The 18,265-nt window shown below is 43.2% G+C and overlaps 1 protein-coding gene across 1 annotated transcript in view; it reads right to left on the bottom strand.

The window, feature by feature from the left end:
* SCARA5 (scavenger receptor class A member 5) overlaps positions 1-18,265 on the bottom strand; it is a 590,798-nt gene that overhangs the window by 312,784 nt on the left and 259,749 nt on the right. Inside the window, exon 4 of the mRNA XM_029596225.1 lies at positions 15,829-16,503. Within this exon, the coding sequence (XP_029452085.1) occupies positions 15,829-16,503 (675 nt within the window). The remainder of the gene's footprint in view (positions 1-15,828; positions 16,504-18,265) is intronic.

Here is an 18,265-nt window from a genome sequence, read left to right as displayed (position 1 = left end):
CACAGCTGTCTGCCACCGACAGGCGTAACAGTGTCTGAGGATTGGACCCCTTCTGTTCACGTTATTCAAACGTGCATCCAACACAGGCTCTCATATGTTTAACACATACAATATCACAGAAAAACCCATCCACCACAAAAATACTAAAATCACTGTTTCACATTAGTGACTACAAAATGAAAAGGCCACACTGAACTCCAGCACTGCAGAATTAGCACACCAGATGCCATTCAAGCAGGGCCGGTGCAATGCACTGTGCAAGCCCTGCACTTGCACAGGGCGGCGGCTCTGAAGAGGCAGGGGCACATCCTCTGCGTGAGCCGGCAGCAGGACCAGCAGCAGTATTTGAGTGACGTCATCTGATGCTGCTGCGGGGGTCAGTCTCTTGAGAGGAGCAGCGAGATTTCACAGCTTCGACCACGAGACTGGCTCTGCAACAGTAGGAGATAATGTCACTCAAATGCTGCTCACGCTGCCGGTTTATACGGGATGAGCAAGAAGCATGACTGTAATAAACTGTGCTAGGGGTCCCAGCACTTGGAGTGGGAGGAGGAAGAGCCTGGGAGTGACTGGGTGAGAAGGTGGGGGAAGAGCATAGCGAGGGGGGAGGAAGAAAGTGATGAAAGCATAAGAAGGGGAAGAAAGAGCAAGGGATGGAGGGAAGGGAAGGGGAAAAGAGGGAAAAAGCTGAGGTAATGAGGAAATAAGGTGAGAAAGGGGGATTTATTTATTTATTTATTTACCTTTTTTTTTTTTTTTTTTTTTAATATACTGTCATTCGGCTTCATTATAAAGCCATCATAACGGTTTACAAACATGGGAAGGTTACAAACATGTTAATATGACTGCTAACAATGAGATAGTAAGGAGTGAGAGACACAAATGGGGGAAGAACTGAGGTAGTGTGGGAAGGGGAGGGAGGAAAGAACCTTTGGAGGGAGAGAAGGGGTGAAAAGTGGGGGAATGAGGAAAAATAGTAAGGGAAAGGTGAGGAAGAGCTGAGGTGGTGAGGTAAGGGGATGAGACGTAAAGGAAAGGGCTGAGATAGTGAGGCCATGGTCTGCTCGGTGAACCTCATATGTCCGCTGATGGTCTAAGTAGAGAAGAGGCTTTCGGCTGTTGGTGGACTGCATTCCACCAGCAGCTCAAGTGGAGTGGAGGTCACCTTGTGATCCCAACCCGATAGAGGCCAAAGTGAAGAGCCGGGCCCAAAGCTCCCAAGGGAGCAATTGGAAGAAATCGGAGCGGCCTCGGAGGGAACTTTCCTTCCGCCTCTCCCCACTCTCCCCACTTTCCCCTCCCTTCCCCTAACTAAACTCCCTCCAGCCCTATCTACACCCCCCTACCTTTATTCCCAAAGTTACGCCTGGTCGAGGCAGGTGTAACTCGCGCTCGCGGGCTGGCTGCCGGCGCACCAGGTTCCAGTCCGGGGGCTGGTCTGGAGGCCGCGGCCACGCCCCCGAAATGCCCCCGGTCCAGAACCACGCCCGCGGCCACGCCCACAGAACGCCCACGGGTGACGTGCCGCGACACGCCCCCGGCACACCCCCGACACGCCCCCCAGGAAAGCCCCGGGACTTACGCGCGTCCCGGAGCTTGTGTGTGCCGCCGAGCCTATGCAAAATAGGCTTGGCGCGCGCAGGGGGGGGTGGGTTGGGGTAGGTTTTCGGGGGTTCGCACGCAACGTAAGCGCGTAACCCTTTGAAAATCTACCCCTTTCTTTATTAAATTGTAAAAATTCAATAAAGAGAAAATAAAAAAAAAATCTACCTCCTAAACAAGAAAAAAAGTTTGATTTCATCATCATTTCTTAAGATAAGGAAAACATTTAAAGCTGAATGTAAAAAGCCCGGCGCACACACTAATTAGGGGATGCATGAATATATCAGGCTCATACACACTGAGGGGATTTTAAAAGCCGCCTGGATACGCACATATCTCCTGCATCGTGCATATCTCCAAGGTTTTCAGAAAGGATTGAGGTAGTGCTGTGGTCAGGGTGGGGCATGGCAATTTCAGGGCATGAACCAGAGATGTGCATGTAAATAATTATGCACACTGGCAGGCCTCGGGGTCCCCTGCTACCTAACTTTACTTCTGCCCTGGATGAATTGTAAATTCATAAACAAAAGGATTGAGCCATTTCTGAGGGCTTTAAAGGATCTGGGGTAACTAGGGGGAGTGTAGGCTATCAAACTGGGGGGGGGGGGGGGGGGGGAGGATTGCAGCACATATCTGTTAACTGAGCAAACTGGTGGACGAACTGGTAAACTGGGAATAGCATTGAAACACATCCCTTTTAAAATACTCAAATTTACATGATAAAATTGGGATTTGCACGCACATGCATGCGTTCATTTGACTTTTCTCACACGTGTGTGGACAAATTTTTTTTATTACATATGTGCATATGTACATGCATGTTATAACATGGCTGCGGCCCTGAGCATGGGCTGCTTGGAAAGTTACTATCCTTAGCATTAAAGGCCTGCTTGAACAGATACGTTTTAAGGTTCTTACTAAACTCTTTTTGGTCAGAGGTCATTCGCAGTGACTCTGGAAGTATGTTCTAGGGGTGTGCATTCATTTGCAACGTATTGGCAATCCGCAACGTATATGCCATATTCGTTGTATTTGTGGGGGTCACGAAACATATGGCGAACCCCCACGAATACAACGTATCACTAAAGAATAAACCCCCACCCTCCTGACCCCCCCCCAAGACTTCCTGGTGATCCAGCGGGGGTCCCGGAGCGATCTCCTGCACTCGGGCCGTCGGCTGCCGGTATTCAAAATGGCGCCGATAGCCTTTGCCCTTACTAACAAGTTGGCGCCGGCCATCCATTGCTCCTACCATGTGACAGGGGCCGACCAATGGCACCGGTAGCCCCTGTGATATAGTAAGGGCAAAGGCTATCGGCGCTATTTTGAATACCGGCAGCCGACAGCCCGAGTGCAGAGATCGCTCCAGGACCCCCGCTGGACCACCAGGGACTTTTGGCAAGTCTTGGGGGGGTCAGGAGGTTGGGAATTTGTAGTTAATTAAATTTAAAGGGTTGGAATGGGGGTTTTTTTTGGGAAACAAATACATATGTAAGTAATGAACGGATTTGGGTCCCCCGAGAACGGATACAACAGATTTGGGTCCCGACGAATACGAATTCTGAATGGGATGAATCCATCCCTGCTGCACATTCCTAGTATGTTCTAGAATTTGGGTCCAGCAATGGAGAACTCATGGTTCCTGTTTATATCGAATCTTGCTATTTTTACAGCAGGGACTTCCAATAATTTTTTATCTGCAGATCTCAATTGCCTAGTTGGCTTATACAAGCATAAAGATGAACAGAGCTATACTGAAGAGTTGTGTTTTAGTAAATTGAATATTATAGTCAGTATTTTCTATTGGATTCCATCTTTTATGGGAAGCTAATGTAGTGCTTATAAAACAGGAGAAATATGATTGTGTAATTGAGTATTTATCAAATTATGAGCAGCAGAGTTTTGGATCAACTGCAGCAGATGAATAGCACATGCGGGAAGTCCTAAGTATAGTGAATTTCAATAGTCTAAATTCTGTAAAATCAGAGCTTGTAACACAGTACGAAAGTTGTTGCATCAAGTAAAGGTTTCAAATGCTTTAACAGATGAAGTCTGTAAAAAGAGGATTTAACAACTACTGATATATGGTATTGTAAAGAAAGAGAAGATTCCAAGCTCTATTTGTAAATGTAATCTGATGACCATTCATGTCTGGTGCAACAGAAATATAGAGTGATTTACAGTAAATAGAATTAATATTTCAGTTTTTGCTAAATTTAGCTTCAATCTGTTATGAGATGACCAACATTTAACTGAGTTAATGCATAAGGATACAAAACCAACTAGTATATTTTTCCAGGATGAATTGTAAACTATAAAAAACTGAATGTCATCAATGTATATTTTATAACATTAAGACAAGGCAGGCAACAAAGTTGACATAAAGGAGCAATGTAAACATTAAAAAGTTTAGTTGATAAAACTAAGCCCTGAGGTACACTGTTAGGGATTGTATTCCATTCAGTAGAAAAGGAACTGATTCTGACCTGGTGAGTATGATTATGTAATTATGATGAAAACCACTGTAGCATAGTACCTATGATTCCAAAGGATTTCATACATTGTAACAGGATGTCATGATCAAGAGTGCCAAATGCTGCTGTTATATCAACAGAACTAGAAAGAAGTATTAGAATTGAATCCATGGATTATAATATCAAATGATGACAGCAATCAGGTCTCTGTACTATAGCTTTGCTAAATGGGTTATCAAGAATACACTGCCCATTTGGGTGCGCTTTTGCATACCCTCAGAGGCACTGACCAGTGGGAAATCTGCTTTTGTAATGCCAGATGATAAAACCATGTTGATGCTGATCTGAAATGGGATTATCATTAATATAATATGTAAATTGAACTAGTACTGCAGATTAGATAATTTTTGCTATAGTAGTCAAAGACAATATATGCCTTAAATTAGGTAGTTCCATAGGATCAATAGATGGCATTTTTGGAATAGGGGCTACAATAGCCGATTTCAAAGTATCTGGGAAAATACCCAAGGAATAGGAGATTTACAATCTGTGTAATATGATTTGATAAACTTTCATGAGTCACTTTAACTAATGATGCTAAACAGAGGTTTAATGGGCTAAAGGAAGATTTCACTTTTGCCAAAATTTGTTTTACTATAATAGCACCTACAGTTTCAAAAGTATCCCAGACACCTGCAGTATGTGCATCAGATAAGCTTGTATGACTACTGATACAGATTTGTTACCTTCATCTGTTTGTCCCTCCTGACGCAGCCTTGCGGCGAAATTCGGGGTCCATGTCGGGGGACCCTCTTAAGAGTCGAATGTATACCATACAACAGTGGAGTTGCCATATGAAGCAATACATTTAGCTACTGATAAGATATTTGTGTGGACCGATATTCTTCTCTGTGCTCAATCTCTCTGCGCCACATAACCCATAGGACATAATTTTTTCTAATCACATTATCAGTTTCTAGGTATGAACATTCATTTTAACAGAATTTGCAAAATGCGATGAATAAGGGCCAATACATTTCATTTGAGGCCCCCAAAACAAACTGAGGGGCCCCCAGAATTTAACAAATCTTATTAGTTTAATTTGGTTAAAATTTTCAGTCAGGCCTAGGTCTAGGCTGAGGCCGGGACCTCTCCTACGGTACAGGCCAAGGCACAAAGCAGGGGCCACAGCCTATGACCAAGTGTGATTCCAGTGCCTCAGCCTAGGCCTAGGCATAGGGTTGGAGCCTTGCCTAGAGCTTAGGCTGAGGCCCAAAGCAGGGGCTGCAACCTAGGCACAAGCGCAATGCCAAGATCTCAGCCTAGACAGAAGCAAAAACCCAGGCCCCCCAGAAACATTTTTCCAAGGTCAGGAAATCTCTCGAACTCCACTTACCTAATCCATTGAGTATCTGATGTTGCAGTGAGGCTGGGTCTCAAGGCCTGGGCCTCAGCCCAGGCTCAAGCCAGACAATGGAACCTAGCCTGGAGGCAACGTTACATCATCTGGGCCTCAGTCTAAGCTGGAGCTTGGGCCCAGGCCAGTTCCCAAAACCAGGGCCTCGGCCCAGGCAAAGTTCCATCATTGGGCATGGCCCAGAGGCTGGGTCTCAACAACTGGGGCTTGGCCTTGGCCAGAGCCTGGGCCCAGGCCAATACTGGGACCTAGTCCAGAGAATGGTTCCTAACAGCCCAGACCCATACCTAATGCTAGAGCATGGCCTGGAGGCTGGATCCTGATGCCTGGGCTGAGGCCCAGTTCCAACACTGGGGCCCAGCAGAGAGGCCAGGTTTTGATGCCTGGGCCTGGGCCTAGGTCAGAAGCTAAGCCCAGGCCTGACGCCGGAGCCTGGGCCCAGGGTGAGGTCCAGGCCCTGAGGCCCAAGCGTTGGCCATGTGTGGTCCTCTGTTTTCTTCTTTCTTTTGCAAATGACAGCATGCGCTGGAGTGAATTAATTCTGGTGCATCTTCCTCAGCAGAGGATGCCATTTTACTGTACGGCAATGTTCTAGCAGACGGCATCATTTGTAGATGAAAGACAAGAAGAAGACCTATGCAATCAGTGCTCTGGCCTCGGGGCCTCAGCCTGACTCTGGACTGGCCTTTGCATCAGCCCTAGGCACGGGCTCTGACCTAGGCTGAGGTTCAGGTATTGAGACCCATCCTCCATGCTGTGAACTAATATCTGGCCTGGGCCGAGACCGGCTCAAAACTTGGCCCCGGCATCCATCCTGGGCTTTGGCCTAGGTCGGGCCCAGGCGTCAGGCCTGGGTCCCGACTCCAGCCCAGACTAAGGCCCAGGCATCAGTATATGGCCCCTGCATCAAATGTGAGCTTGGGATGAAGCCCAGGCCTTAGGACCATACCTCCGGATTGGGCCCAATGACCCCAGCCTCTGTTTGATTTGTTTTTTTAAACAAATGAAATGAATTAAACATTAAACAAAATTAAATTCATGGAGCAAAACCACATTTTTTTAACCTCTGCATACCTCTATCAGCTTCCAAAAGTACGATTCACTGATTAATAAACAGTCTGGTTTACATGCTTGACTGAGATTGTAAATAACCAGGACCTTTTTTTTTTTTTTTTATCAGACTGATCATATGGTATAATCGACAGTGTAGATGCAGCTACTATGACGGAATGTGGTCCGAGAATAATTTGACACAAACATCAAACCGAGTTATGATTGACTTGTCTATGATTGTGAGATAGTTCACCATGTTTACCATAGCCTGTAACTACTAAGATATGCATATTAAAACCCAAAACAGTGAAAGTTATTGTTATGGTAACAAACATGTAATGATCAATTCACCCAAAATTACTTCTTGTCTCAGCTCACATGAAAGGGCGAACAATGGGGTGGGCCTCTCTTTTGCGTTATTTCGGCGCATAGCGCCTCTGGCTTCACAGTGTGCCTCTTAGCCTGGCACCAAAGGGGCTTCACAAGGGGCGGGGCCAAAATCCAACCAGGCTAAGAGGTGCTGCTCGAGATGGAAGGCTTGTGGCAAAATTGAGAATCCGCTGAAAGGCAAAAATGGCTCCAAGATGGTCAGTAGGAGCTGGGCAGGCACAAGCAGATGGATGACTCCAGTGTCCCACTGTGCCTCTTAGCCCAACGCCCGAGATGATGTCACAAAGGGGCAGGGACAAAGTCCTACCGGTCTAAGAGGTGCCGCTTGAGATGGAAGTCTTGTGGCAAGATTGAGAGTCCACTGATAGGCGAAAAGGGCCCCTGGATGGTGATTAGGAGCTATGCAGGAACAAGCAAATTTACAAGATACCCGTGTGAGGGATCACTTAAGTCTTTCACTTTCTAAATTGTCCCTAGCAGTAAACCCTTCAGGCATCCTCCACTAAGGTTTGTCTGGATTGGTCAGCCATGCTCTATGAAACCAGCTGGTGGATGTGGAGCAGTGTGGTTTTCTTTTTCTTTGAGTTAAAGTGTTTAGAAAGTGGGAAAGTTGAGGTGTTCCCCAAATTAGGCCCCCATGGACTGTACCAGGGGAAGCAGACTCTTTCCTTGCCAATATATCCACAGATGAAGAAGGGTTGTCTGGGAGAGTGAAGAGAAAAACTGAAAGAGCTGTTTATATTTTTATTTCAGATCCTGTGCCTGCCTAAGGGGAATTCCACCCCCCCTGCTCCTTGTGAGGTCAGGAAGGGGCTGTGACTCTCTCCATCCAATTAAAGAAGAGACAGCAGTAACCAGATAGAAGAGGAAAGAAGTTTTTTGGTAGAGAGTTTTGTTCCAGTTGCTTTGGGAGGACATTTTGGCCACCAGTTCCTGCCTACTTAGAGGAGAGAGATTTTTTTGATTCTGAACATCTTTTTGGGTCTTGCCCACCTAAAGCCCAAGTTTTCTTTCATCAGGGAAAGGGACAGGAGATCCCAGCCATGCTAGGAGCCTACTCTCTCTACCACTAAAGGTTGTGGGGTTTTCCTAATGTTTGCCATCCAAAGAGACAATGACTCAGCTGGGAAAAAGGCACTTTGGAATGTTTATTATTATATGAAGATTATCTGAAACATTTTTGTTATGAAATTGACTTTAAAGTATTTTTTGTTGCAGTACATTTTTGTTGAACACCCAACCAGAGTGTCCAGCGTCTTTCTTCAAAGTCACAGGTGCTCTGAAGCAAGGATGTCCCAAGTGTGAGTATATACGTGAAAGTACCCAAAAAAGAGACTGAAAGACTATGTGACATTGTCCAAACTTCAGTGAGTCTTGGGTCCTGGATATCTCTCCTTCTCCCTGCCAGAAGAACCCTGTCATCTGGGGCAATGGACAGTGAAAACAAGAAGAGAAGGAGAGTTGGGAATGTGAGTGGCCCAGGGACTACTGTTATGCCACTGTATTCTGGGAGTTCCCAAAAGAGAGGGTTACACTTGAACAGGGAAACAGTCTTGGCATGGTTCCATTCTTTTTAATAAATAGGATTCAGCAAGTAGTGATCAGTGAGAATCACTCTGAGACTTGGGAATTAAGTTTTGGGGTCCACAAGCAGGGGAGAACTGACAGTGATCTGGGCCCCTAGCCAATAAGTGTGATTGGCCCCTTACTACCTATCAAGGTTAGGGGACAGTGGGCACATGTTTCCCCTACTGTTGTGGACCCCTATTATGGCTCCTTTGGAACTGCCCTATTGCCCAAATGGTCAGTCTGTCCCTGAAGAGTATTGGTGAGTATTACTTTGAGAAATTTTAGGATTTAAAAAGTTTTGGGTGAGGTAAAATAGTGGTGTGGTGTTAGAATGTATGTGCCTGTAATAGAAAGCAAGCCTAAGGTAGGTAATTCTAGTGTATTTCCCTCCCTCCCAGCCCAACTCCCACCTACCCCAGCTCATCCTTTGACTTATAGGCAAGAGACATTTTCACATTAAAAATCAATCAGGCTTTTATCTAAAACACAGGATTGCCCCAGCCCTTACCAAGAGTTTAATTATCCCATTGCAGATCACTACCAAATTAATAGTGACAACAATAAATTTAAAATGACTCTAATTTATGCATTTCTACGCTCTAGCAAACTAAACTTAAATAAGAACGCAAAAAAATTAAGATGAAGGCAGAAGTCCGGCAGCAAGATTGGGGCCTTCCAGTCTTTTGCATCTAGTTTCAAACGTATGATTTTTTATCCATTGGTGAGAGTTTGTATGTGTGCACCCAGTGCAAAGTGCTCCACATTCTCAGAGAATGAGTCTGATATCTGGAGGCTAGAGTGGCAGACCTGGAAGACCTGAGGCAGACAGAGATATATATAAAAGAAACCTTCAGGGACACAGTAGCCAAGTCCCAATTCCAGTCTGGCAGCCTTAGTGCTGCCTTGGAAGAAAAAGGTCACCTGGTCAGAGGGCATCCCCCTGGTGTAACAGGAAGTGATCATGTAGTAAGGACCTGTTCTCCAGTTAATACATTGTCCTCTTGCACCAAGGACAAGTCTCCGAGGGTTACTGCCCAGGAGGGAAGGATTAGGTCAGCCATCATAGTTGTGATTCAATTATTAGGAATGTAGATAGCTGGGTGGCTGGTGGACATGAGAATCGCCTAGTAACTTATCTCCCTGGTGAGAAGGTGGCAGACCTCATGCATTACCTAGATAGGATTTAGACAGTGCTGGAGATGAGCCAGCTGTCCTAGTACATATTCTAGTAGATGTGGGCAACAATGACACAGGAAGATGTGGGAGAGAAGTTCTCGAAGATACATTTAGGTTTTTAAATAGAAAGCTGAAATCCAGAACCTCTAGGGTAGCAGTCTATGAAATACTCCCTGTTCCACGCACAGGTCCCCAGAGACAGGCAGAGCTCTGGAGTCTCAGTGTATGGATGAGATGATGGTTCAGGGAAGAATAATTCAGTTTTGTTATGAACTGGGCAACATTTTGGCTTCAATGTAGGGAGGAACCAGGCTGCTGGTGCTAACCTTTAAAAAGGAGATAGAGCAGCTTTTAAGCTAGTATAAGGGGGAAAGCTGACAATCGCTCAGGAGGGCATGGTTTGGAGGGAGGTATCTTCAAAGGATACCAATGAAACAGGAGAGTTAGGGCATCCCAACAGAGAGATTCAAATAGAAGTAAAAGTAGTCCATGTGCTTATAAGTAAAGAACCACCTGAGTTAAAAGATTCCAAATTATCCCTGTCAACTGAAAAGCAGGTTGTTAATTCATACAAAAAACATACTTTGAAGTGTCTGTATGCCAATGCCAGAAGTCTAAGAAGTAAGAAATGAGAGAGTATAGCAGTGAATGAATAGGTAGTCATAACTGACATCTCAGAGACCTGGTGGAATTGAGGATAACCAATGGGATAGTGCTATGCCCAGGTACAAATTATATCACAATGATAGGGTGGATCAACTTGGTGGTGGGGTGGTGCTTTATGTTTGGGATGGCATAGAGTCCAAAAGGATAAAGATCCTGCAAGAGACTAAATGCATAGTAGAAAGTAGAGATGTGAATCGTGTGATCGATCGTCTTAACGATCGATTTCGGCTGGGAGGGGGAGGGAATCGGATCGTCGCAGTTTGGGTTTTTTAAATATCGTGTAAATCGTGTAAATCGTGTAAATCAAAAACCGGCACACTAAAACATCCCTAAAACCCACCCGACCCTTTAAAATAAATCCCCCACCCTCCCGAACCCCCCCAAAATGCCTTAAATTACCTGGGGTCCAGAGGAAGGGTCGAGGTGTGATCTTTTACTCTCGGACCTCGGACCTCCGTGCGTTGTAGAAACAAAATGGCGCCGGCGCTACCTTTGACCTGTCATATGACAGGCCAGCGCCATTTTGTTTTTTTGTCCCCCGACGTCAGGAGCATAGGAGATCGCTCCCGGACCCCCGCTGGACCCCCAGGGACTTTTGGCCAGCTTGGGGGGGCCTCCTGACCCCCACAAGACTTGCCAAAGTCCAGCGGGGTCCGGAACGACCTCCTGCAGTCGAATCGTTTTTCCGTACGGTGCAAAATGGCGCCGGCCATTCGGCAACACGATTCGACTGCAGGAGGTCGTTCCGGACCCCCGCTGGACTTTTGGCAAGTCTTGTGGGGGTCAGGAGGCCCCCCCAAGCTGGCCAAAAGTCCCTGGGGGTCCAGCGGGGGTCCGGGAGCGATCTCCTACGCTCCTGATGTCGGGGGACAAAAAAACAAAATGGCGCCGGCCTGTCATATGACAGGTCAAAGGTAGCGCCGGTGCCATTTTGTTTCTACAACGCACGGAGGTCCGAGGTCCGAGAGTAAAAGATCACACCGGGACCCTTCCTCTGGACCCCAGGTAATTTAAGGCATTTTGGGGGGGTTCGGGAGGGTGGGGGATTTATTTTAAAGGGTCGGGGTGGGTTTTAGGGTTGTTTTAGTGTGCCGGTTTTCCCGCCCTCCCCCTTCCCCTCCCCCTTCCCCCGATTTACGATTTTTTGACGATAAATCGGGGGAATTGTTATTGTATCGCGGCTCTAATGATTTTTGACGATTTAAAATATATCGGACAATATTTTAAATCATCAAAAAACGATTCACATCCCAAGTAGAAAGTTTATGTATAAAAATTCCATGTGTGTTGGGAAAGAGTAAAGTGATAGCAGTATACTATATCATCCACCTGGCCAAAATTAGACGGACACTGAAATGCTAAGAGAAATTAGGAAAGCCAACCAATTTGGCAGCACAATATTAGTGGGAGATTTCATTTACCCTAATATTGACTGGGTAAATGTAGCATCAGGACATGCTAGAGAGGTAAAGTTCCTGGAAGAAATAAAGTGCTTCATGGAGCAATTGATTCAGGAACCTACAAGAGAAGGAGCTATTTTAGATTTAATTCTTAGTGGAACGCAGGATTTGGTGAGAGAGGAAACTGTGTTGGGGTCACTTAACAATAGTAATCATAACATGATCTAATTTGAATTAATGATTGGAAGGGGGCAATCAGTAACTCTAGCATTAAACTTTCAAAAAGGAGACTTTGATAAAATGAGAAAAATAGGAAAAAATGAAAGGTGCAGCTACAAAGTTTAAGAGGGAACAACAGGCATTGACATTGTTTAAAAATACCATCTTAGAAGCGCAGTCCAGATGTATTTCATGCATTAAGAAAGGTGGAAGGAAGGCCAAATGACTGTTGGATTGGTTAAAAGGAGAGGTGAAAGAGTCTATTTTAACCAAAAGAACTTCCTTCAAAAACTGGAAGGATCCATCTGAAGAAAATAGGAAAAAGCATAAGCACTGTTCAAGTTAAATGTAAAACACTGATAAAATAGAATGAGAGAATTTGAAAATAAGTTGGCTATAGAAGCAAAAACTTATAAACACTTTTTAAAAGATATTCGAACCAGGAAGGGTTTAAATGAGCACTTAGGGAAGATAAGGTCATCGTGGAAAGACAAAATGAAATCTATGCTTCAAAATTTACTAATGAGGATGTTGGGAAGATACCTGATCCAGAGACAGTTTTCAAGGCTGATGAGTCAGATGAACTGAACCAAATCACGGTGAACCTGAAAGATGTAGTAGATCAGATTGACAATCACATGGAACACATGATATATACCCCAGGGTTCTGAAAGAACTAAAAAATAATATTTCAGATTTATTATTAGTCATTTGTAACCTATCATTAAAATCATCCATTGTACCTGAAGACTCGAAGGTGGTCAATTAAACCCAATATTTAAAAAGGGCTCCAGGGGTTATCCAAGAATTATAGACCGGTGATCCTGAGTTCAGTTCTGGGAAAAATCATGAAAACTATTCATAAGAACAACATCACAAAACATATAGATAGAAATGGTTTAATGGGACACAGTCATCATGGATTTATCCAAAGGAAGTCTTGCCTCACAAATCAGCTATATTTTGTTGAAGGGTTTAATACACAGGTGGATAAAGGTGAGCCAGTAGATGTAGCGTATTTAGAATTTCAGAAGGCATTTGACAAAGTCCCCCATGAGTGGCTTCCAAGAATATTAAAAGGTCATGGGATAGGAAGCAATGTACTTTTGTGGATTGCAAACTGTTTAAAAGGCAGGAAACAGAGAGTAGGATTTAATTATCAGTTTTCTCAGTGGTGAGAGGCAAACAGTGGAGTGCCTCATGAATATGTACTTGGACTGGTGCTTTTTAATATTAATTACAAATGATCTGGAAAGAGGAATGATGAGTGAGGTGATCAAATTTGCAGATGACACAAAATTATTCAGAGTAGTTAAATCACAAGCTGATTGTGATAAATTATAGGAGAACCTACTGATTCTTGAAGATGGGGCATCCAAATGGCAAATGAAATTTAATGTGGACACGTGCAAGGTGATGAAATAGGAAAAAATAACCCATGCTGTAGTTACATAATATTAGGTTTCATATTAAGGAAAAAGATATAGTTGCACTGGAGAAGGTACAGAGAAGGGCGACCAAAATGATAAAGGGGATGAAATGGCTTCCCTATGAGAAAAGGCTAAAGAGGTTAGGGCTGATCAGCTTGGAGACAAGATGGCTAAGGGGGGATATGATAGAGGTATATAAAATCATGAGAGGGATAGAATGGGTAAATGTGAATCAGTTAGTTACTCTTTCAGATAAGACAAGGACTAGGGGGCACTCCATGAAGTTAGAAAGTAGCACATTTAAAAAAAAATCTGAGAAAATTCTTTTTCACTCAAGCTCTGGAATTAATTGCCAGAGGATATGGTTAAGGCTATTAGCTTAGCTGGATTTAAAAAAGGTTTGGGCAGGTTCCTGGAGGAGAAACCAATAAACTGCTATTAATCAAGTAGACTTAGGGAATAGTCACTGTGTATTACCAGCATTAGTAAGTTTACTGAAGGGGAAGGTGGGGGTTGAGGAACACCTTGGCCATTACATTTTTGATTGGGTGGATGGGGGAGGTGAGCTCTTGGCCTTGCAATTGTTTTGATCATAAAGAGGGAAAAAGGGACTGTCATCTCACATTCATATTCTGGAGTTGGGGGGAGGGAAATTGGAGAGAATCTATCCAGCTAGCACTAATTTTTTTAGCACTAGGCAGGCAGACTCAAGTGTTCTAAAACTTACAGGGTCATTCATTAAAACACGATGGGCCATTATCACGTGTTAGGGTACTATTGCACGTGATAACGCCCTAACACATGCAATAACTATTGCACCATGACATTAAGATTTAAATGAGGGAAAGAGGAGGGGTCAGGGCAGGGTTAGAAAAATGTTGATTCCGGTACCACTGCCGGTGATAACGTTTTAGACATTATCGCCGGCAATAGCGCCGGCAATTACACCACCTTTCCCATTGGCGGTATGGGGGCGATAGTGTGCGCCATGGCTGCAACTGCGGCGGACGAAAATGCACCCCGTGATACAGTCGGGTGCACACTATCTCCCCGCCACTTTTATTTTTTGCGACTCATCATTCCGCTATAATTATCCTGGGGTTAGCTGATTACGTTTTAGCCTGCTAGGTAGATTTTGAACTGAAAATCCAGCCATCTAGAGTCAGTTGAAAATCAGATTAACAATTGGTCAAAATTTAGCTAGTGAAGTTAGGAGCTTAATTCTCTTTTGAAAATTGGCCTCTTACTGAATTAGGCCCTAAGTGTCAACATGGTAGCTTTACTATTGCTGACCACACTACCAAGCAGATCAACAGTTTATCTACAGACACTTCAGTGTGTCAATGACACCAACCCATTATGCTATATTGATAACGCAACTGTGGACAAATCGTAGCTGTCTAGACTTAAAAAGAAACTAGGGAGCCATGTAAAAATAAGGGCAGCTCATCTATACTTGTAATATGTTTATGTCTGATATTAATGTGAATAATCTTTCAATATTCATGTGGTACCAAGCAACATATTACTATTCATTCAGTCTCAAAATGCTGCTCACATTTGTTACATTAACAGACTTTTAACAACAGACATTCAGTGTCAACAACATAGATTCACTATTGTTAGTTGCAGCATTTGATCAGGTATAGAGCTTAGCAACAGCTTAAACTCGCAGAAAGAAGAAATTCCCTTTTAAGCTTTCCCATCTCCTTCAGTCACCCCTAATCATGCTCTTCCATCCCCTATTGCCACCTCTTTACTTTTCTCTCCTTACCTTCTTCCACATCTCTTAGGCCTAGATTCATCAAAATGCTATAAATATAGTAGAACTAGCGCCCGCGATAAAAAAAGGGTGTGGTTAGGATAATGTGATGGCTATAGCAAAGTAACACACGCGGCAACATTTTATCACATGCGGTGAAATTTCATTGCATGTGTCATCTCGTAACGCGTTGCATCATCGCACAGCTGTTAATTTTGCAGGTTATATATTCAGCTTCCTGCAGCTGTCTCTTTGAGGGTGTGTCGAGGTGTGTTACAGAGGAGAGGAGAGTAGGTGCTGTGGTGATGGTAGGAGATAGTTTATATTAGTGATTTCTGATTGCGGTGTCCTGTGCTTTTCTGTGCTCCCTTTTGTGAACCTTTACTTTTGTCATGTGATAGATATCCCATGTAGCACTACTACCCACTATTTTACATTTATCTCACCCACACTCTGCCGATTTTTACATTAATGTTAAATTTGCATACACAATTTGCGATAGGCGGTTTATCGTGTGCGTTATGGCGTTATCGCGTGTGATAACTCTGTAACGCACGCGATAACGGCCTATCGCAAATTGGTGAATGACCCTGTGTGACAGATGTGTTTGAAGCTTGTTTAGATAAAAAGTACTAAAGTATAAGTATTATTTTGGTAACAGAAATCTTACCCTGCATCAAAGAGATGTTCTTCAGTGTTATTGAATGCTCCCAGTCCTTCAGACGAAGATCTTCTGTTACGTTGTTCAGAATAGCCATCTCATTTTTTAACTCATGCTCCATAGTGTTATAAATCCTTCTCATGTGCCTGGCATCCTCTGTTGCATTTGTTATTAGGATCTGTAGATCTTGGATTCTTGTGTGGTGGATGCCAATGTCATATGAGAAAGTTCTGTTGACTTCATTCACGGTACCATTGACCTCAATCAATTGCATAAACAGGCCTCCCACATTTGTTGCCGTGTCCTTCAAAAGACTATCCTGGTGATGCACGCGCACTTCAGTGTTGTTAATTTGTGTGGACAGCCTGTATATTTCTAATTGGTGAGCGTCATTCAATTGATTCAGTTTGTCTCCCAGGCTGGAGACAAATGTGTCTGCTTTGACAACCAGGGTCTGCAGGCTTTGAAGATTCTCTTCTGTTCTCTGCAATGACTCTGTCAGCTGAAGCAACCAGTCTGAGTGATTCTGGAAAAGGTCCTGCAATTTCCAAATATTCTCCATAACATCACCCTTGAAAGACAAATGTAACAGTTTGATTTGTATGTCCCTGAAGCTCTCGTTTAAGTGATTCATATTCTCTGTTAGGACTTTCAAGTCTTCTGGGGAGCTTGGAGGTCGAGAAACTAGAAGAGAAAATTAGAAAACAGTAACAGGGATATAAAATAAGGTTTAGTAAATGTGATATGTTTAACAACTTTGTGCCTATTTGACATTTGTCTAGCAATATAGGCACTATCATCAATATGTTATGATTAGGAGAGAGACTGAATGACAATAGTAGAGGCTGTTGTAGATTAGGTTTGAGGTGAAATATAGAATCTGATGGGAGATAAGGACCAGGAGGCTCATCTAATTTGCACACTTTCATTTAACATCACAGAACTTAGAATTAAACATTGAGGCAGATATATTTTAAGTATGCACGTACACTGTTCTGAAAATAGTTATGCGTGTACTTGGAATCGCCATGCGTTCACCTAGATCTTTAACAGTTCACGTGGACCCTCTAGCACTTCACCCTGAACCCCCACCAGTTCATCCAGACCTCCTATCCAAAAGACAATTACGATCTCAATTGTGTGAGTCAATTAGCAGGTGGAAAAGTGTTTGAACAAGTTCAGTAATGTAAGCATTTATACCTCTTACAAAATAGAAACTTGCACCAGAATACCCCAGACCAATCCTTTTTCCCCCACTAAAATTTACATGTGATACTGTAAGTTGCACATACTCATGAGGTTTATAATATATATATATATATATGTGTACATACTACTTTTATGCGCGCAGTCTCTGCATAAGGCTTTGAAAATTATCTCTTATGTGTGTAGGTTGCAACTCCACCCCCATGGAATGTCTCTTTTCGGTGTGCATAAAAGTACATACAAAACTGGGTTACATGCAATGGGCCCAGGTCAATTTTAGAACAGCCATTTTATATGCATAAATGATTTTGAAAATTACACTCATACTAAGTTAACTTATCTATGGATTTTCAAAGGTAAATAAGACTATGGATTTTCAAAGGTAAATAAATCTATGGACTTTCAAAGGTAAATAAGACTCTGACCAGTTTGATAGGATGCATTTTCTGCAATGAGGCATGAGAGATCTGAAAATATTGTAGCATATATGTCCATGCAGGGATGAGAAGTCAAGACTTGTAAAAGAACAAAGGAAAAGCTTTTATCTACTATAGTTAATACCCAGTTGTTTCTTACACTTGGGGGCAATAAGATAATTATAGCTGTCATTTTTTTTAATCCTTCAAGCTGCTTGCCTGAAAATCCCCTGAACTCCTGGCATCAGCCATGTACATAAGAAATGCCATATTGGGTCAGACCAAAGATCCATCAAGCACATCATCCTGTCTCTGACAGTGGACAATAAAGGTCACAAGTACCCAGTAGGATCCCAAAGAATAGGCCCAATCCTTATTGCTTATAACTAGGATAAGCACTGGCTTAGCCAAGCCCACATGTCTAATAGTGATTTATGGACTTTTCCTCCAGGAACTTGTCCAAAATCTTTTAAAGCCCAGCTACACTAATTGCTTTCATCATGTTCTCTGGCAACATATTCCACAGTTTAATTGTACGCTGAGTGAAAAAATACTTTCTCCAATTTGTTGTAAAAGTGCTACCCATTAACTTCATGGAGTACCTTCTAGTCCTAGTCCTGTTGGAAAGGGTACTTATGTATTTACTTTAAACATTTTGGTTTGACATGTTCTATGGTTTAAGGCAGATTACATAAAAACATGCAAAATCCAAACAACAAAAGACAGTAAAATGAGACCAAAATCTAAACAAATAAAAATATTTCTCAGGATAAACACAAAGAATAAAAAACAAACAACAGAAAAAAACATCAGATAATGATACA

Source organism: Rhinatrema bivittatum, chromosome 3, assembly GCF_901001135.1.
Source record: "Rhinatrema bivittatum chromosome 3, aRhiBiv1.1, whole genome shotgun sequence".
Lineage (NCBI taxonomy): Eukaryota > Metazoa > Chordata > Amphibia > Gymnophiona > Rhinatrematidae > Rhinatrema > Rhinatrema bivittatum.
Note: the sequence above shows the minus strand (reverse complement) of the source record. Positions and strands in the feature narration are given on the sequence as shown.